We start from the raw sequence: 26053 nt of genomic DNA, 5'->3' as shown, positions 1-26053 counted from the left end.
TCCAATACACCACATTAACTCCAATACACCACATTAACTCCAATACTCCACATTAACTCCAATACACCACATTAACTCCAATACTCCTCATTAACCCCAATACTCCACATTAACCCCAATTCTCCACATTAACTCCAATACTCCACATTAACTCCAATACTCCACATTAACCCCAATTCTCCACATTAACTCCAATACACCACATTAACTCCAATACTCAACATTAACCCCAATACTCCACATTAACTCCAATACTCCGCATTAACCCCAATACTCCGCATTAACCCCAATACTCCACATTAACTCCAATTCTCCGCATTAACTCCAATACTCCACATTAACTCCAATACACCGCATTAACCCCAATACTCCACATTAACTCCAATACTCCACATTAACCCCAATTCTCCACATTAACTCCAGTACTCCGCATTAACCCCAATTCTCCACATTAACTCCAGTACTCCGCATGAACTCCAATACTCCACATTAACTCCAATACACCACATTAACTCCAATACACCACATTAACTCCAATACTCCACATTAACTCCAATACACCACATTAACTCCAATACTCCTCATTAACTCCAATACTCCACATTAACTCCAATACTCCACATTAACTCCAATACACCACATTAACTCCAATACTCCTCATTAACTCCAATACTCCACATTAACTCCAATACTCCGCATTAACCCCAATACTCCACATTAACCCCAATTCTCCACATTAACTCCAATACTCCACATTAACTCCAATACTCCGCATTAACTCCAATACTCCACATTAACTCCAATACACCACATTAACTCCAATACACCACATTAACTCCAATACACCACATTAACTCCAATACTCCACATTAACTCCAATACACCACATTAACTCCAATACTCCTCATTAACTCCAATACTCCACATTAACTCCAATACTCCACATTAACTCCAATACACCACATTAACTCCAATACTCCTCATTAACTCCAATACTCCACATTAACCCCAATACTCCGCATTAACTCCAATACTCCGCATTAACCCCAATACTCCACATTAACCCCAATTCTCCGCATTAACTCCAATACTCCACATTAACTCCAATACTCCACATTAACCCCAATTCTCCACATTAACTCCAATACACCACATTAACTCCAATACTCCACATTAACCCCAATACTCCGCATTAACTCCAATACTCCACATTAACCCCAATACTCCACATTAACCCCAATACTCCACATTAACTCCAATACACCGCATTAACCCGAATACTCCACATTAACTCCAATACTCCACATTAACCCCAATACTCCGCATTAACTCCAATACACCGCATTAACCCCAATACTCCACATTAACCCCAATACTCCACATTAACTCCAATACACCGCATTAACCCGAATACTCCACATTAACTCCAATACACCGCATTAACCCCAATACTCCACATTAACTCCAATACTCCGCATTAACCCCAATACTCCACATTAACCCCAATACTCCACATTAACCCCAATACTCCACATTAACTCCAATACTCCACATTAACTCCAATACTCCACATTAACTCCAGTACTCTGCATTAACTCCAATACTCCGCATTAACTCCAATACTCCGCACTAACTCCAATACACCACATTAACTCCAATACTCCGCATTAACTCCAATACTCCGCATTAACTCCAATACTCCACATTAACTCCAATACTCCACATTAACTCCAATACTCCACATTAACTCCAATTCTCCGCATTAACTCCAATACTCCACATTAACTCCAATACACCGCATTAACCCCAATACTCCACATTAACTCCAATACTCCACATTAACCCCAATTCTCCACATTAACTCCAGTACTCCGCATTAACCCCAATTCTCCACATTAACTCCAGTACTCCGCATGAACTCCAATACTCCACATTAACTCCAATACACCGCATTAACTCCAATACACCACATTAACTCCAATACTCCACATTAACTCCAATACACCACATTAACTCCAATACTCCTCATTAACTCCAATACTCCACATTAACTCCAATACTCCACATTAACTCCAATACACCACATTAACTCCAATACTCCTCATTAACTCCAATACTCCACATTAACTCCAATACTCCGCATTAACCCCAATACTCCACATTAACCCCAATTCTCCACATTAACTCCAATACTCCACATTAACTCCAATACTCCGCATTAACTCCAATACTCCACATTAACTCCAATACACCACATTAACTCCAATACACCACATTAACTCCAATACACCACATTAACTCCAATACTCCACATTAACTCCAATACACCACATTAACTCCAATACTCCTCATTAACTCCAATACTCCACATTAACTCCAATACTCCACATTAACTCCAATACACCACATTAACTCCAATACTCCTCATTAACTCCAATACTCCACATTAACCCCAATACTCCGCATTAACTCCAATACTCCGCATTAACTCCAATACTCCGCATTAACCCGAATACTCCGCATTAACTCCAATACTCCACATTAACCCCAATACTCCACATTAACCCCAATACTCCACATTAACTCCAATACTCCACATTAACTCCAATACTCCGCATTAACTCCAATACTCCACATTAACCCCAATACTCCACATTAACTCCAATACTCCGCATTAACCCCAATACTCCACATTAACTCCAATACTCCGCATTAACTCCAATACTCCGCATTAACTCCAATACTCCGCATTAACCCGAATACTCCGCATTAACTCCAATACTCCACATTAACCCCAATACTCCACATTAACTCCAATACTCCACATTAACTCCAATACTCCGCATTAACTCCAATACTCCGCATTAACTCCAATACTCCACATTAACCCCAATACTCCACATTAACTCCAATACTCCGCATTAACCCCAATACTCCACATTAACTCCAATACTCCGCATTAACTCCAATACTCCACATTAACCCCAATACTCCACATTAACCCCAATACTCCACATTAACTCTAATACTCTGCATTAACTCCAATACTCCACATTAACCCCAATACTCCGCATTAACCCCAATACTCCACATTAACCCCAATACTCCACATTAACCCCAATACTCCACATTAACTCCAATACTCCGCATTAACTCCAATACTCCACATTAACCCCAATACTCCACATTAACTCCAATACTCCACATTAACTCCAATACTCCACATTAACCCCAGTACTCCACATTAACCCCAATACTCCACATTAACTCCAATACTCCACATTAACTCCAATACTCCACATTAACTCCAATACTCCACATTAACCCCAATACTCCGCATTAACCCCAATACTCCACATTAACCCCAATACTCCACATTAACTCCAATACTCCGCATTAACTCCAATACTCCACATTAACCCCAATACTCCACATTAACTCCAATACTCCGCATTAACTCCAATACTCCGCATTAACTCCAATACTCCACATTAACCCCAGTACTCCACATTAACCCCAATACTCCACATTAACTCCAATACTCCACATTAACTCCAATACTCCACATTAACCCCAATACTCCGCATTAACCCCAATACTCCACATTAACCCCAATACTCCACATTAACTCCAATACTCCGCATTAACTCCAATACTCCACATTAACTCCAATACTCCGCATTAACTCCAATACTCCACATTAACCCCAGTACTCCACATTAACTCCAATACTCCACATTAACCCCAATACTCCGCATTAACCCCAATACTCCACATTAACCCCAATACTCCGCATTAACCCCAATACTCCGCATTAACTCCAATACTCCGCATTAACTCCAATACTCCACATTAACTCCAATACTCCGCATTAACTCCAATACTCCGCATTAACTCCAATACTCCGCATTAACTCCAATACTCCACATTAACCCCAATTCTCCACATTAACCCCAATACTCCACATTAACCCCAATACTCCACATTAACCCCAATACTCCGCATTAACCCCAATACTCCACATTAACCCCAATACTCCGCATTAACCCCAATACTCCGCATTAACTCCAATACTCCGCATTAACTCCAATACTCCGCATTAATTCCAATACTCCGCATTAACTCCAATACTCCGCATTAACTCCAATACTCCGCATTAACTCCAATACTCCGCATTAACCCCAATACTCCACATTAACTCCAATACTCCGCATTAACTCCAATACTCCACATTAACTCCAATACACCACATTAACTCCAATACTCCGCATTAACTCCAATACTCCGCATTAACTCCAATACTCCGCACTAACTCCAATACTCCGCATTAACTCCAATACACCACATTAACTCCAATACTCCGCATTAACTCCAATACTCCGCATTAACTCCAATACTCCGCATTAACTCCAATACTCCGCATTAACTCCAATACTCCTGTTTAACTCCAATACTCCGCATTAACTCCAATACTCCGCATTAACTCCAATACTCCGCACTAACTCCAATACTCCGCATTAACCCCAATACTCCGCATTAACTCCAATACTCCACATTAACTCCAATACTCCGCATTAACTCCAATACTCTGCATTAACTCCAATACTCCGCATTAACTCCAATACTCTGCATTAACTCCAATACTCCGCATTAATTCCAATACTCCGCATTAACCCCAATACTCCACATTAACTCCAATACTCCGCATTAACTCCAATACTCCGCATTAACTCCAATACTCCACATTAACTCCAATACTCCTCATTAACTCCAATACTCCACATTAACTCCAATACTCCGCATTAACTCCAATACTCCGCATTAACTCCAATACTCCTCATTAACTCCAATACTCCACATTAACTCCAATACTCCACATTAACTCCAATACTCTGCATTAACTCCAATTCTCCACATTAACTCCAGTACTCCGCATTAACCCCAATTCTCCACATTAACTCCAGTACTCCGCATTAACTCCAATACTCCACATTAACTCCAATACACCACATTAACTCCAATACTCCTCATTAACTCCAATACTCCACATTAACTCCAATACTCCACATTAACTCCAATACACCACATTAACTCCAATACTCCTCATTAACTCCAATACTCCACATTAACCCCAATACTCCGCATTAACTCCAATACTCCGCATTAACCCCAATACTCCACATTAACCCCAATTCTCCACATTAACTCCAATACTCCACATTAACTCCAATACTCCACATTAACCCCAATTCTCCACATTAACTCCAATACACCACATTAACTCCAATACTCCACATTAACCCCAATACTCCGCATTAACTCCAATACTCCACATTAACCCCAATACTCCACATTAACCCCAATACTCCACATTAACTCCAATACACCGCATTAACCCGAATACTCCACATTAACTCCAATACTCCACATTAACCCCAATACTCCGCATTAACTCCAATACACCGCATTAACCCCAATACTCCACATTAACCCCAATACTCCACATTAACTCCAATACACCGCATTAACCCGAATACTCCACATTAACTCCAATACACCGCATTAACCCCAATACTCCACATTAACTCCAATACTCCGCATTAACCCCAATACTCCACATTAACCCCAATACTCCACATTAACCCCAATACTCCACATTAACTCCAATACTCCACATTAACTCCAATACTCCACATTAACTCCAGTACTCTGCATTAACTCCAATACTCCGCATTAACTCCAATACTCCGCACTAACTCCAATACACCACATTAACTCCAATACTCCGCATTAACTCCAATACTCCGCATTAACTCCAATACTCCACATTAACTCCAATACTCCACATTAACTCCAATACTCCACATTAACTCCAATACTCCGCATTAATTCCAATACTCCGCATTAACCCCAATACTCCACATTAACCCCAATACTCCGCATTAACTCCAATACTCCGCATTAACTCCAATACTCCACATTAACTCCAATACTCCGCATTAATTCCAATACTCCGCATTAACCCCAATACTCCACATTAACTCCAATACTCCGCATTAACTCCAATACTCCACATTAACTCCAATACTCCGCATTAACTCCAATACTCCGCATTAACTCCAATACTCCGCATTAACCCGAATACTCCGCATTAACTCCAATACTCCACATTAACCCCAATACTCCACATTAACTCCAATACTCCACATTAACTCCAATACTCCGCATTAACTCCAGTACTCCGCATTAACTCCAATACTCCACATTAACTCCAATACACCACATTAACTCCAATACACCACATTAACTCCAATACTCCACATTAACTCCAATACACCACATTAACTCCAATACTCCTCATTAACCCCAATACTCCACATTAACCCCAATTCTCCACATTAACTCCAATACTCCACATTAACTCCAATACTCCACATTAACCCCAATTCTCCACATTAACTCCAATACACCACATTAACTCCAATACTCCACATTAACCCCAATACTCCACATTAACTCCAATACTCCGCATTAACCCCAATACTCCGCATTAACCCCAATACTCCACATTAACTCCAATTCTCCGCATTAACTCCAATACTCCACATTAACTCCAATACACCGCATTAACCCCAATACTCCACATTAACTCCAATACTCCACATTAACCCCAATTCTCCACATTAACTCCAGTACTCCGCATTAACCCCAATTCTCCACATTAACTCCAGTACTCCGCATGAACTCCAATACTCCACATTAACTCCAATACACCACATTAACTCCAATACACCACATTAACTCCAATACTCCACATTAACTCCAATACACCACATTAACTCCAATACTCCTCATTAACTCCAATACTCCACATTAACTCCAATACTCCACATTAACTCCAATACACCACATTAACTCCAATACTCCTCATTAACTCCAATACTCCACATTAACTCCAATACTCCGCATTAACCCCAATACTCCACATTAACCCCAATTCTCCACATTAACTCCAATACTCCACATTAACTCCAATACTCCGCATTAACTCCAATACTCCACATTAACTCCAATACACCACATTAACTCCAATACACCACATTAACTCCAATACACCACATTAACTCCAATACTCCACATTAACTCCAATACACCACATTAACTCCAATACTCCTCATTAACTCCAATACTCCACATTAACTCCAATACTCCACATTAACTCCAATACACCACATTAACTCCAATACTCCTCATTAACTCCAATACTCCACATTAACCCCAATACTCCGCATTAACTCCAATACTCCGCATTAACCCCAATACTCCACATTAACCCCAATTCTCCACATTAACTCCAATACTCCACATTAACTCCAATACTCCACATTAACCCCAATTCTCCACATTAACTCCAATACACCACATTAACTCCAATACTCCACATTAACCCCAATACTCCGCATTAACTCCAATACTCCACATTAACCCCAATACTCCACATTAACCCCAATACTCCACATTAACTCCAATACACCGCATTAACCCGAATACTCCACATTAAGTCCAATACTCCACATTAACCCCAATACTCCGCATTAACTCCAATACACCGCATTAACCCCAATACTCCACATTAACCCCAATACTCCACATTAACTCCAATACACCGCATTAACCCGAATACTCCACATTAACTCCAATACACCGCATTAACCCCAATACTCCACATTAACTCCAATACTCCGCATTAACCCCAATACTCCACATTAACCCCAATACTCCACATTAACCCCAATACTCCACATTAACTCCAATACTCCACATTAACTCCAATACTCCACATTAACTCCAGTACTCTGCATTAACTCCAATACTCCGCATTAACTCCAATACTCCGCACTAACTCCAATACACCACATTAACTCCAATACTCCGCATTAACTCCAATACTCCGCATTAACTCCAATACTCCACATTAACTCCAATACTCCACATTAACTCCAATACTCCACATTAACTCCAATACTCCGCATTAATTCCAATACTCCGCATTAACCCCAATACTCCACATTAACCCCAATACTCCGCATTAACTCCAATACTCCGCATTAACTCCAATACTCCACATTAACTCCAATACTCCGCATTAATTCCAATACTCCGCATTAACCCCAATACTCCACATTAACTCCAATACTCCGCATTAACTCCAATACTCCACATTAACTCCAATACTCCGCATTAACTCCAATACTCCGCATTAACTCCAATACTCCGCATTAACCCGAATACTCCGCATTAACTCCAATACTCCACATTAACCCCAATACTCCACATTAACTCCAATACTCCACATTAACTCCAATACTCCGCATTAACTCCAATACTCCACATTAACCCCAATACTCCACATTAACTCCAATACTCCGCATTAACCCCAATACTCCACATTAACTCCAATACTCCGCATTAACTCCAATACTCCGCATTAACTCCAATACTCCGCATTAACCCGAATACTCCGCATTAACTCCAATACTCCACATTAACCCCAATACTCCACATTAACTCCAATACTCCACATTAACTCCAATACTCCGCATTAACTCCAATACTCCGCATTAACTCCAATACTCCACATTAACCCCAATACTCCACATTAACTCCAATACTCCGCATTAACCCCAATACTCCACATTAACTCCAATACTCCGCATTAACTCCAATACTCCACATTAACCCCAATACTCCACATTAACCCCAATACTCCACATTAACTCTAATACTCTGCATTAACTCCAATACTCCACATTAACCCCAATACTCCGCATTAACCCCAATACTCCACATTAACCCCAATACTCCACATTAACCCCAATACTCCACATTAACTCCAATACTCCGCATTAACTCCAATACTCCACATTAACCCCAATACTCCACATTAACTCCAATACTCCACATTAACTCCAATACTCCACATTAACCCCAGTACTCCACATTAACCCCAATACTCCACATTAACTCCAATACTCCACATTAACTCCAATACTCCACATTAACTCCAATACTCCACATTAACCCCAATACTCCGCATTAACCCCAATACTCCACATTAACCCCAATACTCCACATTAACTCCAATACTCCGCATTAACTCCAATACTCCACATTAACCCCAATACTCCACATTAACTCCAATACTCCGCATTAACTCCAATACTCCGCATTAACTCCAATACTCCACATTAACCCCAGTACTCCACATTAACCCCAATACTCCACATTAACTCCAATACTCCACATTAACTCCAATACTCCACATTAACCCCAATACTCCGCATTAACCCCAATACTCCACATTAACCCCAATACTCCACATTAACTCCAATACTCCGCATTAACTCCAATACTCCACATTAACTCCAATACTCCGCATTAACTCCAATACTCCACATTAACCCCAGTACTCCACATTAACTCCAATACTCCACATTAACCCCAATACTCCGCATTAACCCCAATACTCCACATTAACCCCAATACTCCGCATTAACCCCAATACTCCGCATTAACTCCAATACTCCGCATTAACTCCAATACTCCACATTAACTCCAATACTCCGCATTAACTCCAATACTCCGCATTAACTCCAATACTCCGCATTAACTCCAATACTCCACATTAACCCCAATTCTCCACATTAACCCCAATACTCCACATTAACCCCAATACTCCACATTAACCCCAATACTCCGCATTAACCCCAATACTCCACATTAACCCCAATACTCCGCATTAACCCCAATACTCCGCATTAACTCCAATACTCCGCATTAACTCCAATACTCCGCATTAATTCCAATACTCCGCATTAACTCCAATACTCCGCATTAACTCCAATACTCCGCATTAACTCCAATACTCCGCATTAACCCCAATACTCCGCATTAACCCCAATACTCCACATTAACTCCAATACTCCGCATTAACTCCAATACTCCACATTAACTCCAATACACCACATTAACTCCAATACTCCGCATTAACTCCAATACTCCGCATTAACTCCAATACTCCGCACTAACTCCAATACTCCGCATTAACTCCAATACACCACATTAACTCCAATACTCCGCATTAACTCCAATACTCCGCATTAACTCCAATACTCCGCATTAACTCCAATACTCCGCATTAACTCCAATACTCCGCATTAACTCCAATACTCCACATTAACTCCAATACTCCGCATTAACTCCAATACTCCGCATTAACTCCAATACTCCGCACTAACTCCAATACTCCGCATTAACCCCAATACTCCGCATTAACTCCAATACTCCACATTAACTCCAATACTCCGCATTAACTCCAATACTCTGCATTAACTCCAATACTCCGCATTAACTCCAATACTCTGCATTAACTCCAATACTCCACATTAATTCCAATACTCCGCATTAACCCCAATACTCCACATTAACTCCAATACTCCGCATTAACTCCAATACTCCGCATTAACTCCAATACTCCACATTAACTCCAATACTCCTCATTAACTCCAATACTCCACATTAACTCCAATACTCCGCATTAACTCCAATACTCCGCATTAACTCCAATACTCCTCATTAACTCCAATACTCCACATTAACTCCAATACTCCACATTAACTCCAATACTCTGCATTAACTCCAATTCTCCACATTAACTCCAGTACTCCGCATTAACCCCAATTCTCCACATTAACTCCAGTACTCCGCATTAACTCCAATACTCCACATTAACTCCAATACACCACATTAACTCCAATACACCACATTAACTCCAATACTCCACATTAACTCCAATACACCACATTAACTCCAATACTCCTCATTAACTCCAATACTCCGCATTAACCCCAATACTCCACATTAACCCCAATTCTCCACATTAACTCCAATACTCCACATTAACTCCAATACTCCACATTAACCCCAATTCTCCACATTAACTCCAATACACCACATTAACTCCAATACTCCACATTAACCCCAATACTCCACATTAACTCCAATACTCCGCATTAACCCCAATACTCCGCATTAACCCCAATACTCCACATTAACTCCAATTCTCCGCATTAACTCCAATACTCCACATTAACTCCAATACACCGCATTAACCCCAATACTCCACATTAACTCCAATACTCCACATTAACCCCAATTCTCCACATTAACTCCAGTACTCCGCATTAACCCCAATTCTCCACATTAACTCCAGTACTCCGCATGAACTCCAATACTCCACATTAACTCCAATACACCACATTAACTCCAATACACCACATTAACTCCAATACTCCACATTAACTCCAATACACCACATTAACTCCAATACTCCTCATTAACTCCAATACTCCACATTAACTCCAATACTCCACATTAACTCCAATACACCACATTAACTCCAATACTCCTCATTAACTCCAATACTCCACATTAACTCCAATACTCCGCATTAACCCCAATACTCCACATTAACCCCAATTCTCCACATTAACTCCAATACTCCACATTAACTCCAATACTCCGCATTAACTCCAATACTCCACATTAACTCCAATACACCACATTAACTCCAATACACCACATTAACTCCAATACACCACATTAACTCCAATACTCCACATTAACTCCAATACACCACATTAACTCCAATACTCCTCATTAACTCCAATACTCCACATTAACTCCAATACTCCACATTAACTCCAATACACCACATTAACTCCAATACTCCTCATTAACTCCAATACTCCACATTAACCCCAATACTCCGCATTAACTCCAATACTCCGCATTAACCCCAATACTCCACATTAACCCCAATTCTCCACATTAACTCCAATACTCCACATTAACTCCAATACTCCACATTAACCCCAATTCTCCACATTAACTCCAATACACCACATTAACTCCAATACTCCACATTAACCCCAATACTCCGCATTAACTCCAATACTCCACATTAACCCCAATACTCCACATTAACCCCAATACTCCACATTAACTCCAATACACCGCATTAACCCCAATACTCCACATTAACCCCAATACTCCACATTAACCCCAATACTCCACATTAACTCCAATACTCCACATTAACTCCAATACTCCACATTAACTCCAGTACTCTGCATTAACTCCAATACTCCACATCAACTCCAATTCTCCACATTAACTCCAATACTCCGCATTAACTCCAATACTCCGCATTAACTCCAATACTCCACATTAACCCCAATACTCCACATTAACTCCAATACTCCACATTAACTCCAATACTCCGCATTAACTCCAATACTCCGCATTAACTCCAATACTCCACATTAACCCCAATACTCCGCATTAACTCCAATACTCCGCTTTACTCCAATACACCGCATTAACCCCAATACTCCACATTAACTCCAATACTCCACATTAACCCCAATTCTCCACATTAACTCCAGTACTCCGCATTAACCCCAATTCTCCACATTAACTCCAGTACTCCGCATTAACTCCAATACTCCACATTAACTCCAATACACCACATTAACTCCAATACTCCACATTAACCCCAGTACTCCGCATTAACCCCAATACTCCACATTAACTCCAATTCTCCGCATTAACTCCAATACTCCACATTAACTCCAATACACCGCATTAACCCCAATACTCCACATTAACTCCAATACTCCACATTAACCCCAATTCTCCACATTAACTCCAGTACTCCGCATTAACCCCAATTCTCCACATTAACTCCAGTACTCCGCATTAACTCCAATACTCCACATTAACTCCAATACACCACATTAACTCCAATACACCACATTAACTCCAATACTCCACATTAACTCCAATACACCACATTAACTCCAATACTCCTCATTAACTCCAATACTCCGCATTAACCCCAATACTCCACATTAACCCCAATTCTCCACATTAACTCCAATACTCCACATTAACTCCAATACTCCACATTAACCCCAATTCTCCACATTAACTCCAATACACCACATTAACTCCAATACTCCACATTAACCCCAATACTCCACATTAACTCCAATACTCCGCATTAACCCCAATACTCCACATTAACTCCAATTCTCCGCATTAACTCCAATACTCCACATTAACTCCAATACACCGCATTAACCCCAATACTCCACATTAACTCCAATACTCCACATTAACCCCAATTCTCCACATTAACTCCAGTACTCCGCATTAACCCCAATTCTCCACATTAACTCCAGTACTCCGCATTAACTCCAATACTCCACATTAACTCCAATACACCACATTAACTCCAATACTCCACATTAACTCCAATACACCACATTAACTCCAATACTCCTCATTAACTCCAATACTCCACATTAACTCCAATACTCCACATTAACTCCAATACACCACATTAACTCCAATACTCCTCATTAACTCCAATACTCCACATTAACTCCAATACTCCGCATTAACCCCAATACTCCACATTAACCCCAATTCTCCACATTAACTCCAATACTCCACATTAACTCCAATACTCCGCATTAACTCCAATACTCCACATTAACTCCAATACTCCACATTAACTCCAATACACCACATTAACTCCAATACACCACATTAACTCCAATACTCCACATTAACTCCAATACACCACATTAACTCCAATACTCCTCATTAACTCCAATACTCCACATTAACTCCAATACTCCACATTAACTCCAATACACCACATTAACTCCAATACTCCTCATTAACTCCAATACTCCGCATTAACCCCAATACTCCACATTAACCCCAATTCTCCACATTAACTCCAATACTCCACATTAACTCCAATACTCCACATTAACCCCAATTCTCCACATTAACTCCAATACACCACATTAACTCCAATACTCCACATTAACCCCAATACTCCGCATTAACTCCAATACTCCACATTAACCCCAATACTCCACATTAACCCCAATACTCCACATTAACTCCAATACACCACATTAACTCCAATACTCCACATTAACCCCAATACTCCGCATTAACTCCAATACTCCACATTAACTCCAATACTCCACATTAACTCCAATACACCACATTAACTCCAATACTCCACATTAACTCCAATACTCCACATTAACCCCAATACTCCGCATTAACCCCAATACTCCACATTAACTCCAATACACCACATTAACTCCAATACTCCACATTAACTCCAATACTCCACATTAACTCCAATACACCACATTAACTCCAATACTCCACATTAACCCCAATACTCCGCATTAACTCCAATACTCCACATTAACTCCAATACTCCGCATTAACTCCAATACTCCGCATTAACTCCAGTACTCCACGTTAACTCCGGTACTCCACATTAGTTCAGATATTGCTCTGTAACTTGCCTATCCCACTGTACTAAACAGTTGTGCCGTCTCTCACAAATTACATTTGTTCTTAAGGCACTGGAGAACATTAATGCAAAGAACAGAAACAGAGTTTGAGATGCGAGCTGAAACATTTACATTAGCCAACATGTTTGCTATGCAGCTTCATAAATACAGTGAAGTCATTGGTGAGATTGTTACCGCTGCCATCAAAGAACTTGGCATTGAGAAGGTGAGCTGTACTTTCCAAACTAGCAGCTTAAATCATATCTTCTGAGCAGGCTTCGTGATATTCAAAGGGAATGTGGATCAGGGCTACAGCGGGGCTTGGAAATGGGGAGAGTGACTGGGGAGGGAGCTCAGGCTGGGGGTTTGGCATGAGGAGATCGGAGTTGGGGGAGGAGGCGGGAGAGGGGTCAGGGAGAGGGGGTCATTGAGAGGGCGAGTGGGGAGAGGGGGAAGGGGGTTGGGGGTCGGGTCAGGGGTCAGGGAGAAGGGTCATTGAGAGCGGGGCGGGGAGAGAGGATGGGGCTGAGGGGGTCGGGAGAAGGGATCGGGGAGAGCGGGTCGGTGAGAGGGGGCTGTGGAGAGGGGGATGGGGTCGGGGGTCAGGGAGAGGGTCCAGGATGAGGGTATCTAACGAGGTTTGCTAAACTGAAATTAAATTCCTCTTTCCTGTCTTGCTCTCAGCACAGCTGCTTACAGGGAGCGTGGGGATATGGAATTAATACTTAAAATTATTAACCTGACATATTTCCACCCTAGATTGTTTATAAATTTTGTATATATTAAAAAGTTTTAAAAACTGCATTGTCAAGAAGTTGCTGGGTTATTGGTGCCGATGTATATTTTTCAGCTATGTATTGCAGCCACATTGCCAGTGGTTTGCTGCAGGTTAGGATGTGACTTTATAACTGACGGGTATGGCTGTTCTTTCTCTACACAGGGGGTCAAGGAGGTGGTGGATACCTGGGAAACTATGAAATTCACGGTGCAGAAGTACTACAAAGGAACTCAGGATCGAGGCTACATTCTGGGATCAGTGGACGACATACTTCAGATACTTGATGACAATGCCATGAATCTGCAGAGCATGGCTGGGAGCAGATTTGTGGGACCCTTTCTGAGCACAGTGCAGGAGTGGGAGAGAAACCTGTCCCTAATTGGTGAAGTGATTGCGGTAAGGAAGCTGGAAATGAGTCTGAGTATAAACGAGGACAATGTTGTAACTCCAACCTTGCAACGTGCAACTGTCAGCAAGATCTGAAACATCATGGCGGAATTCTCCCACAGCCGACTCCGGCGATCGGCCGGAGAATCCGTTTTTACGACGAAATCAGGGGCGCCGCCATTTTTCAGATGCTCCGCCCCCTCAAAAACAGAGTACTCATCAAGGAGTACACCGCACGCTGTTGGGTGACTTCCCAACGACATCGGTCGCGTGTCCTCTCAACTCTGGTGAACCTGGCGTGACGGCTGCGGACTGTGTCCAGCGCCGCCAGAAGCGGCGGGGGAGCCGTTCCGCTAGCAGGGGAGGGCTTCGACGAGGGGACTGGTGGGGGCGGACTGGGGGTGGTGAGAGGGGTTACAGGGGGGCACTATCTGTTGTACGGCACATGCACGGCCATGGACCCAGCCATTCTGCGCCTTATCTGCAGGTGAAGCCAGGGGGTTTTACGCGGTGTGGCTGCTTGCCCCCCACCGGGCGGAGCATGGGTGCGGGCGAACCGCCGGCCCTTCTGGTCGTCAGACAAGACGCTTTGTCAAACCATGGCTGGAAGATCAGTGAATCCAGCCCAGGATCTATCAGAACAAATTGAACATTGCTTTTGAAAACATGTGATCATCTTTTTATCTTCAGTTCCGTTTATTGATTATTCATGTTATTAATTAGTTTAACATAGATTAACATAGAATTTATAGTGCAGAAGGAGGCCATTCGGTCCATCGAGTCTGCACCGGCTCTTGGAAAGAGCACCCTACCCAAGCCCACACCTCCACCCCATCCCCATAACCCAGTAACCCCACCCAACACTAAGGGCAATTTTGGACACTAAGGGCAATTTACTATGGCCAATCCACCTAACCTGCGCATCTTTGGACTGTGGGAGGAAACCGGAGCACCCGGAGGAAACCCACGCACACACGGGGAGGATGTGCAGACTCCGCACAGACAGTTGTTGAGGTTAATTTGAGATGACTGCTTTTCCAGCTCTGATATGGGCTGAAATTCTCTGACCATTGCCACCATTGGGATCTTCCTGTCCCGCTGACAGTGACCCCCCTGCCGTAGGCTCCCCAACAAAGGAGGATCCGAACAATGGGAAAGATCCCCCCTGCTGGCCAATAACAGGCCACCTCTACTGCTGCAAAACCTGCCACAGGTGTGTGTGGGGGTGGGGGGGGGTGGAATCCTGCCCATAGTAACTCCACTCCCACCCGGAACAATAAACTGCCTTTTCTCTTTACACAATACGCTGATATTCCCAGCATTTTTAGATTTTATTTGAGATGTTGATTATTTACCTGTAGTTCCAGCTCTGGAAGGTTGGTTTACGGGAACATTCGAACAGGAGAAGATTATTCAGTTTCTCCAGCCTGTCACCTCATTTCATACAACTGAATTTTCAACCATACCATTGAGTACCTTTGCTGAACAAAACTCACTCAATCGCAGATTTGGGGTGCGATGTGGAAGATGTAAAACTATGTCCACTTTCGGGTGGGTTTGTGCGGTCTTTCTCTGCAGCTGCAGTGCTGAGAATCGCCCCGCTATTCCGGGCACTTTGCCGGTTTCTGAGAATTGACCCGCTATTCCGGGCACTTTGCCGGTTTCTGAGAATCGGGTCGCTATTCCGGGCACGTTGCCGGTTTCTGAGAATCACCCCGCTATTCCGGGCACATTGCCGTATCTGAGAATCGGCCCGCTATTCCATGCACATTGCCGTATCTGAGAATCACCCCGCTATTCCGGGCACATTGCCGTATCTGAGAATCGGCCCGCTATTCCATGCACATTGCCGTATCTGAGAATCACCCCGCTATTCCATGCACATTGCCGTATCTGAGAATCGGCCCGCTATTCCGGGCACTTTGCCGTATCTGAGAATCGGCCCGCTATTCCGGGCACTTTGCCGGTTTCTGAGAATCACCCCGCTATTCCGGGCACATTGCCGTATCTGAGAAACGCCCCGCTATTCCGGGCACATTGCCGGTTTCTGAGAATCGGCCCGCTATTCCGGGCACTTTGCCGGTTTCTGAGAATCGGCCCGCTATTCCGGGCACATTGCCGGTTTCTGAGAATCGGCCCGCTATTCCGGGCACATTGCCGTATCTGAGAATCGCCCTGCTATTCCGGGCACATTGCCGTATCTGAGAATCGGCCCGCTATTCCGGGCACATTGCCGTATCTGAGAATCGGCCCGCTATTCCGGGCACTTTGCTGGTTTCTGAGAATCGGCCCGCTATTCCGGGCACATTGCCGGTTTCTGAGAATCGGCCCGCTATTCCGGGCGCTTTGCCGGTTTCTGAGAATCGCCCCGCTATTCCGGGCACTTTGCCGCATCTGAGAATCGGCCCGCTATTCCGGGCACTTTGCTGGTTTCTGAGAATCGGCCCGCTATTCCGGGCACATTGCCGCGTCTGAGAATCGCCCCGCTATTCCGGGCACTTTGCTGGTTTCTGAGAATCGCCCCGCTATTCCGGGCACATTGCCGTATCTGAGAATCGGCCCGCTATTCCGGGCACTTTGCTGGTTTCTGAGAATCACCCCGCTATTCCGGGCACATTGCCGGTTTCTGAGAATCGCCCCGCTATTCCGGGCACTTTGCCGGTTTCTGAGACTCGGCCCGCTATTCCGGGCACATTGCCAGTTTCTGAGAATCGCCCCGCTATTCCGGGCACTTTGGTTTCTGAGAATCACCCCGCTATTCCGGGCACATTGCCGTATCTGAGAATCGCCCCGCTATTCCGGGCACTTTGCCGGTTTCTGAGAATCGGCCCGCTATTCCGAGCACATTGCCAGTTTCTGAGAATCGCCCCGCTATTCCGGGCACTTTGGTTTCTGAGAATCACCCCGCTATTCCGGGCACATTGCCGGTTTCTGAGACTCGGCCCGCTATTCCGGGCACTTTGCTGGTTTCTGAGAATCACCCCGCTATTCTGGGCACTTTGCCGGTTTCTGAGACTCGGCCCGCTATTCCGGGCACTTTGCTGGTTTCTGAGAATCACCCCGCTATTCCGGGCACTTTGCCGGTTTCTGAGACTCGGCCCGCTATTCCGGGCACATTGCCGTATCTGAGAATCGGCCCGCTATTCCGGGCACATTGCCGGTTTCTGAGAATCACCCCGCTATTCCGGGCACTTTGCTGGTTTCTGAGAATCACCCCGCTATTCCGGGCACATTGCCGGTTTCTGAGAATCGCCCCGCTATTCCGGGCACATTGCCGGTTTCTGAGAATCACCCCGCTATTCCGGGCACATTGCCGGTTTCTGAGACTCGGCCCGCTATTCCGGGCACATTGCCGGTTTCTGAGAATCACCCCGCTATTCCGGGCACATTGCCGGTTTCTGAGAATCGCCCCGCTATTCCGGGCACATTGCCGGTTTCTGAGAATCGCCCCGCTATTCCGGGCGCTTTGCCGGTTTCTGAGAATCGGCCCGCTATTCCGGGCACATTGCCGGTTTCTGAGAATCGGCCCGCTATTCCGGGCACATTGCCGTTTCTGAGACTCGACCCGCTATTCCGGGCACATTGCCGTATCTGAGAATCGGCCCGCTATTCCGGGCACATTGCTGGTTTCTGAGAATCGCCCCGCTATTCCGGGCACATTGCCGTATCTGAGAATCGGCCCGCTATTCCGGGCACTTTGCCGGTTTCTGAGAATCGGCCCGCTATTCCCGGCACATTGCCGTATCTGAGAATCGCCCCGCCATTCCGGGCACATTGCCGTATCTGAGAATCGGCCCGCTATTCCGGGCACTTTGCCGGTTTCTGAGAATCGGCCCGCTATTCCGGGCACTTTGCCGGTTTCTGAGAATCGACCCGCTATTCCGGGCACATTGCCGTATCTGAGAATCGCCCCGCTATTCCGGGCACATTGCCGTATCTGAGAATAGCCCCGCTATTCCGGGCACATTGCCGTATCTGAGAATCGCCCCGCTATTCCGGGCACATTGCTGGTTTCTGAGAATCGGCCCGCTATTCCGGGCACTTTGCCGGTTTCTGAGAATCACCCCGCTATTCCGGGCACATTGCCGGTTTCTGAGAATCGGCCCGCTATTCCGGGCACTTTGCCGTATCTGAGAATCGGCCCGCTATTCCGGGCACATTGCCGGTTTCTGGGAATCGACCCGCTATTCCGGTCACTTTGCCGGTTTCTGAGAATCGGCCCGCTATTCCGGGCACATGGCCGTATCTGAGAATCGGCCCGCTATTCCGGGCACTTTGCCGGTTTCTGAGAATCGGCCCGCTATTCCGGGCACATTGCCGTATCTGAGAATCGGCCCGCTATTCCGGGCACATTGCCGGTTTCTGAGAATCGGCCCGCTATTCCGGGCACATTGCCGGTTTCTGAGAATCGCCCCGCTATTCCGGGCACATTGCCGTATCTGAGAATCGGCCCGCTATTCCGGGCACATTGCCGGTTTCTGAGAATCGGCCCGCTATTCCGGGCACTTTGCTGGTTTCTGAGAATCGCCCCGCTATTCCGGGCACATTGCCGTATCTGAGAATCGGCCCGCTATTCCGGGCACTTTGCTGGTTTCTGAGAATCGCCCCGCTATTCCGGGCACATTGCCGTATCTGAGAATCGGCCCGCTATTCCGGGCACATTGCCGTATCTGAGACTCGGCCCGCTATTCCGGGCACTTTGCTGGATTCTGAGAATCACCCCGCTATTCTGGGCACTTTGCCGGTTTCTGAGACTCGGCCCGCTATTCCGGGCACTTTGCTGGTTTCTGAGAATCACCCCGCTATTCCGGGCACTTTGCCGGTTTCTGAGACTCGGCCCGCTATTCCGGGCACATTGCCGGTTTCTGAGAATCGGCCCGCTATTCCGGGCACTTTGCCGGTTTCTCAGAATCGCCCCGCTATTCCGGGCACTTTGCCGGTTTCTCAGAATCGCCCCGCTATTCCGGGCACTTTGCTGGTTTCTGAGAATCACCCCGCTATTCCGGGCACATTGCCGGTTTCTGAGAATCGCCCCGCTATTCCGGGCACTTTGCCGGTTTCTGAGACTCGGCCCGCTATTCCGGGCGCTTTGCCGGTTTCTGAGAATCGGCCCGCTATTCCGGGCACATTGCCGGTTTCTGAGAATCGGCCCGCTATTCCGGGCACATTGCCGTTTCTGAGACTCGGCCCGCTATTCCGGGCACATTGCCGTATCTGAGAATCGGCCCGCTATTCCGGGCACATTGCTGGTTTCTGAGAATCGCCCCGCTATTCCGGGCACATTGCCGTATCTGAGAATCGGCCCGCTATTCCGGGCACTTTGCCGGTTTCTGAGAATCACCCCGCTATTCCCGGCACATTGCCGTATCTGAGAATCGCCCCGCTATTCCGGGCACATTGCCGTATCTGAGAATCGGCCCGCTATTCCGGGCACTTTGCCGGTTTCTGAGAATCGGCCCGCTATTCCGGGCACTTTGCTGGTTTCTGAGAATCGACCCGCTATTCCGGGCACATTGCCGTATCTGAGAATCGCCCCGCTATTCCGGGCACATTGCCGTATCTGAGAATAGCCCCGCTATTCCGGGCACATTGCCGTATCTGAGAATCGCCCCGCTATTCCGGGCACATTGCTGGTTTCTGAGAATCGGCCCGCTATTCCGGGCACTTTGCCGGTTTCTGAGAATCGGCCCGCTATTCCGGGCACTTTGCCGGTTTCTGAGAATCACCCCGCTATTCCGGGCACATTGCCGGTTTCTGAGAATCGGCCCGCTATTCCGGGCACTTTGCCGTATCTGAGAATCGGCCCGCTATTCCGGGCACATTGCCGGTTTCTGGGAATCGACCCGCTATTCCGGTCGCTTTGCCGGTTTCTGAGAATCGGCCCGCTATTCCGGGCACATGGCCGTATCTGAGAATCGGCCCGCTATTCCGGGCACTTTGCCGGTTTCTGAGAATCGGCCCACTATTCCGGGCACATTGCCGTATCTGAGAATCGGCCCGCTATTCCGGGCACATTGCCGTATCTGAGAATCGGCCCGCTATTCCGGGCACATTGCCGGTTTCTGAGAATCGGCCCGCTATTCCGGGCACATTGCCGGTTTCTGAGAATCGCCCCGCTATTCCGGGCACATTGCCGTATCTGAGAATCGGCCCGCTATTCCGGGCACATTGCCGGTTTCTGAGAATCGGCCCGCTATTCCGGGCACTTTGCTGGTTTCTGAGAATCGCCCCGCTATTCCGGGCACATTGCCGTATCTGAGAATCGGCCCGCTATTCCGGGCACTTTGCTGGTTTCTGAGAATCGCCCCGCTATTCCGGGCACATTGCCGTATCTGAGAATCGGCCCGCTATTCCGGGCACATTGCCGTATCTGAGAATCGGCCCGCTATTCCGGGCACATTGCCGTATCTGAGAATCGGCCCGCTATTCCGGGCACATTGCCGTATCTGAGAATCGGCCCGCTATTCCGGGCACATTGCCGGTTTCTGAGACTCGGCCCGCTATTCCGGGCACATTGCCGTATCTGAGAATCGGCCCGCTATTCCGGGCACATTGCTGGTTTCTGAGAATCGCCCCGCTATTCCGGGCACATTGCCGTATCTGAGAATCGGCCTGCTATTCCGGGCGCTTTGCCGGTTTCTGAGAATCGGCCCGTTATTCCCGGCACATTGCCGTATCTGAGAATCGCCCCGCTATTCCGGGCACATTGCCGTATCTGAGAATCGGCCCGCTATTCCGGGCACTTTGCCGGTTTCTGAGAATCGGCCCGCTATTCCGGGCACATTGCCGGTTTCTGAGAATCGGCCCGCTATTCCAGGCACTTTGCTGGTTTCTGAGAATCGCCCCGCTATTCCGGGCACATTGCCGTATCTGAGAATCGGCCCGCTATTCCGGGCACTTTGCTGGTTTCTGAGAATCGCCCCGCTATTCCGGGCACATTGCCGTATCTGAGAATCGGCCCGCTATTCCGGGCACATTGCCGTATCTGAGAATCGGCCCGCTATTCCGGGCACATTGCCGTATCTGAGAATCGGCCCGCTATTCCGGGCACATTGCCGTATCTGAGAATCGGCCCGCTATTCCGGGCACATTGCCGGTTTCTGAGACTCGGCCCGCTATTCCGGGCACATTGCCGTATCTGAGAATCGGCCCGCTATTCCGGGCACATTGCTGGTTTCTGAGAATCGCCCCGCTATTCCGGGCACATTGCCGTATCTGAGAATCGGCCCGCTATTCCGGGCGCTTTGCCGGTTTCTGAGAATCGGCCCGCTATTCCCGGCACATTGCCGTATCTGAGAATCGCCCCGCTATTCCGGGCACATTGCCGTATCTGAGAATCGGCCCGCTATTCCGGGCACTTTGCCGGTTTCTGAGAATCGGCCCGCTATTCCGGGCACTTTGCCGGTTTCTGAGAATCGACCCGCTATTCCGGGCACATTGCCGTATCTGAGAATCGCCCCGCTATTCCGGGCACATTGCCGTATCTGAGAATAGCCCCGCTATTCCGGGCACATTGCCGTATCTGAGAATCGCCCCGCTATTCCGGGCACATTGCTGGTTTCTGAGAATCGGCCCGCTATTCCGGGCACTTTGCCGGTTTCTGAGAATCACCCCGCTATTCCGGGCACATTGCCGGTTTCTGAGAATCGGCCCGCTATTCCGGGCACTTTGCCGTATCTGAGAATCGGCCCGCTATTCCGGGCACATTGCCGGTTTCTGGGAATCGACCCGCTATTCCGGTCGCTTTGCCGGTTTCTGAGAATCGGCCCGCTATTCCGGGCACATGGCCGTATCTGAGAATCGGCCCGCTATTCAGGGGACTTTGCCGGTTTCTGAGAATCGGCCCACTATTCCGGGCACATTGCCGTATCTGAGAATCGGCCCGCTATTCCGGGCACATTGCCGTATCTGAGAATCGGCCCGCTATTCCGGGCACATTGCCGGTTTCTGAGAATCGGCCCGCTATTCCGGGCACATTGCCGGTTTCTGAGAATCGCCCCGCTATTCCGGGCACATTGCCGTATCTGAGAATCGGCCCGCTATTCCGGGCACATTGCCGGTTTCTGAGAATCGGCCCGCTATTCCGGGCACTTTGCTGGTTTCTGAGAATCGCCCCGCTATTCCGGGCACATTGCCGTATCTGAGAATCGGCCCGCTATTCCGGGCACTTTGCTGGTTTCTGAGAATCGCCCCGCTATTCCGGGCACATTGCCGTATCTGAGAATCGGCCCGCTATTCCGGGCACATTGCCGTATCTGAGAATCGGCCCGCTATTCCGGGCACATTGCCGTATCTGAGAATCGGCCCGCTATTCCGGGCACATTGCCGTATCTGAGAATCGGCCCGCTATTCCGGGCACATTGCCGGTTTCTGAGACTCGGCCCGCTATTCCGGGCACATTGCCGTATCTGAGACTCGCCCCGCTATTCCGGGCACTTTGCCGTTTCTGAGAATCACCCCGCTATTCCGGTCGCTTTGCCGGTTTCTGAGAATCGGCCCGCTATTCCGGGCACATTGCCGGTTTCTGAGAATCGCCCCGCTATTCCGGGCACATTGCCGGTGTCTGAGAATCGGCCCGCTATTCCGGGCACATTGCCGGTGTCTGAGAATCGGCCCGCTATTCCGGGCACATGGCCGTATCTGAGAATCGCCCCGCTATTCCGGGCACATTGCCGGTTCCTGAGAATCGGCCCGCTATTCCGGGCACTTTGCTGGTTTCTGAGAATCGGCCCGCTATTCCGGGCACATTGCCGTATCTGAGAATCGCCCCGCTATTCCGGGCACTTTGCCGTTTCTGAGAATCACCCCGCTATTCCGGTCGCTTTGCCGGTTTCTGAGAATCGGCCCGCTATTCCGGGCACTTTGCCGGTTTCTGAGAATCGGCCCGCTATTCCGGGCACATTGCCGATTTCTGAGAATCGGCCCGCTATTCCGGGCACATTGCTGGTTTCTGAGAATCGGCCCGCTATTCCGGGCACTTTGCCGGTTTCTGAGAATCGGCCCGCTATTCCGGGCACATTGCCGTATCTGAGAATCGCCCCGCTATTCCGGGCACATTGCCGTATCTGAGAATCGCCCCGCTATTCCGGGCACTTTGCCGTATCTGAGAATCGGCCCACTATTCCGGGCACATTGCCGGTTTCTGAGAATCACCCCGCTATTCCGGGCACATTGCCGTATCTGAGAATCGACCCGCTATTCCGGGCACATTGCCGTATCTGAGAATCGACCCGCTATTCCGGGCACATTGCCGTATCGGAGAATCGCCCCGCTATTCCGGGCACTTTGCCGGTTTCTGAGAATCGACCCGCTATTCCCGGCACATTGCCGTATCTGAGAATCGGCCCGCTATTCCGGGCACATTGCCGGTTTCTGAGACTCGGCCCGCTATTCCGGGCACTTTGCCGGTTTCTGGGAATCGACCCGCTATTCCGGGCACATTGCCGCTTTCTGAGAATCGGCCCGCTATTCCGGGCACGTTGCCGGTTTCTGAGAATCGGCCCGCTATTCTGGGCACATTGCCGTATCTGAGAATCGGCCCGCTATTCCGGGCACTTTGCCGGTTTCTGAGAATCGGCCCGCCATTCCGGGCACATTGCCGTATCTGAGAATCGGCCCGCTATTCCGGTCACTTTGCCGGTTTCTGAGAATCGGCCCGCTATTCCGGGCACATTGCCGTATCTGAGAATCGGCCCGCTATTCCAGGCACATTGCCGGTTTCTGAGAATCGGCCCGCTATTCCGGGCACATTGCCGTATCTGAGAATCGGCCCGCTATTCCGGGCACTTTGCCGGTTTCTGAGAATCACCCCGCTATTCCGGGCACATTGCTGGTTTCTGAGAATCGGCCCGCTATTCCGGGCATTTGCCGGTTTCCGAGAATCGCCCCGCTATTCCGGGCACTTTGCCTGTTTCCGGGAATCGCCCCGCTATTCCAGGCGATTTGCCGGTTTCTGAGAATCGGCCTGCTATTCCGGGCACATTGCCGTATCTGAGAATCGGCCCGCTATTCCGGGCACATTGCCGTATCTGAGAATCGGCCCGCTATTCCGGGCACATTGCCGGTTTCTGAGAATCGCCCCGCTATTCCGGGCACATTGCCGGTTTCTGAGACTCGGCCCGCTATTCCGGGCACTTTGCCGGTTTCTGAGAATCGCCCCGCTATTCCGGGCGCTTTGCCGGTTTCTGAGAATCGCCCCACTATTCCGGGCACTTTGCCGGTTTCTGAGAATCGCCCCGCTATTCCGGGCACTTTGCCGGTTTCTGAGAATCGGCCCGCTATTCCGGGCACTTTGCCGGTTTCTGAGAATCGCCCCACTATTCCGGGCACATTGCCAGTTTCTGAGAATCGGCCCGCTATTCCGGGCACATTGCCGGTTTCTGAGAATCGGGTCGCTATTCCGGGCACATTGCCGTATCTGAGAATCACCCCGCTATTC

At 47.4% G+C, this 26053-nt stretch overlaps 1 protein-coding gene across 4 annotated transcripts in view; it reads left to right on the top strand.

Moving 5' to 3' along the window:
• The window catches only part of dnah10 (dynein axonemal heavy chain 10), a 704002-nt gene that overhangs the window by 255630 nt on the left and 422319 nt on the right, over positions 1–26053 (top strand). For all 4 annotated transcript variants that reach the window (XM_072511049.1, XM_072511141.1, XM_072510964.1 and 1 more), the window contains exons 26-27: positions 14520–14676; positions 15391–15624. In XM_072511049.1, the coding sequence (XP_072367150.1) occupies positions 14520–14676; positions 15391–15624 (391 nt within the window). The remainder of the gene's footprint in view (positions 1–14519; positions 14677–15390; positions 15625–26053) is intronic.

This window comes from Scyliorhinus torazame, chromosome 1, assembly GCF_047496885.1.
Source record: "Scyliorhinus torazame isolate Kashiwa2021f chromosome 1, sScyTor2.1, whole genome shotgun sequence".
NCBI lineage: Eukaryota > Metazoa > Chordata > Chondrichthyes > Carcharhiniformes > Scyliorhinidae > Scyliorhinus > Scyliorhinus torazame.
Note: the sequence above shows the minus strand (reverse complement) of the source record. Positions and strands in the feature narration are given on the sequence as shown.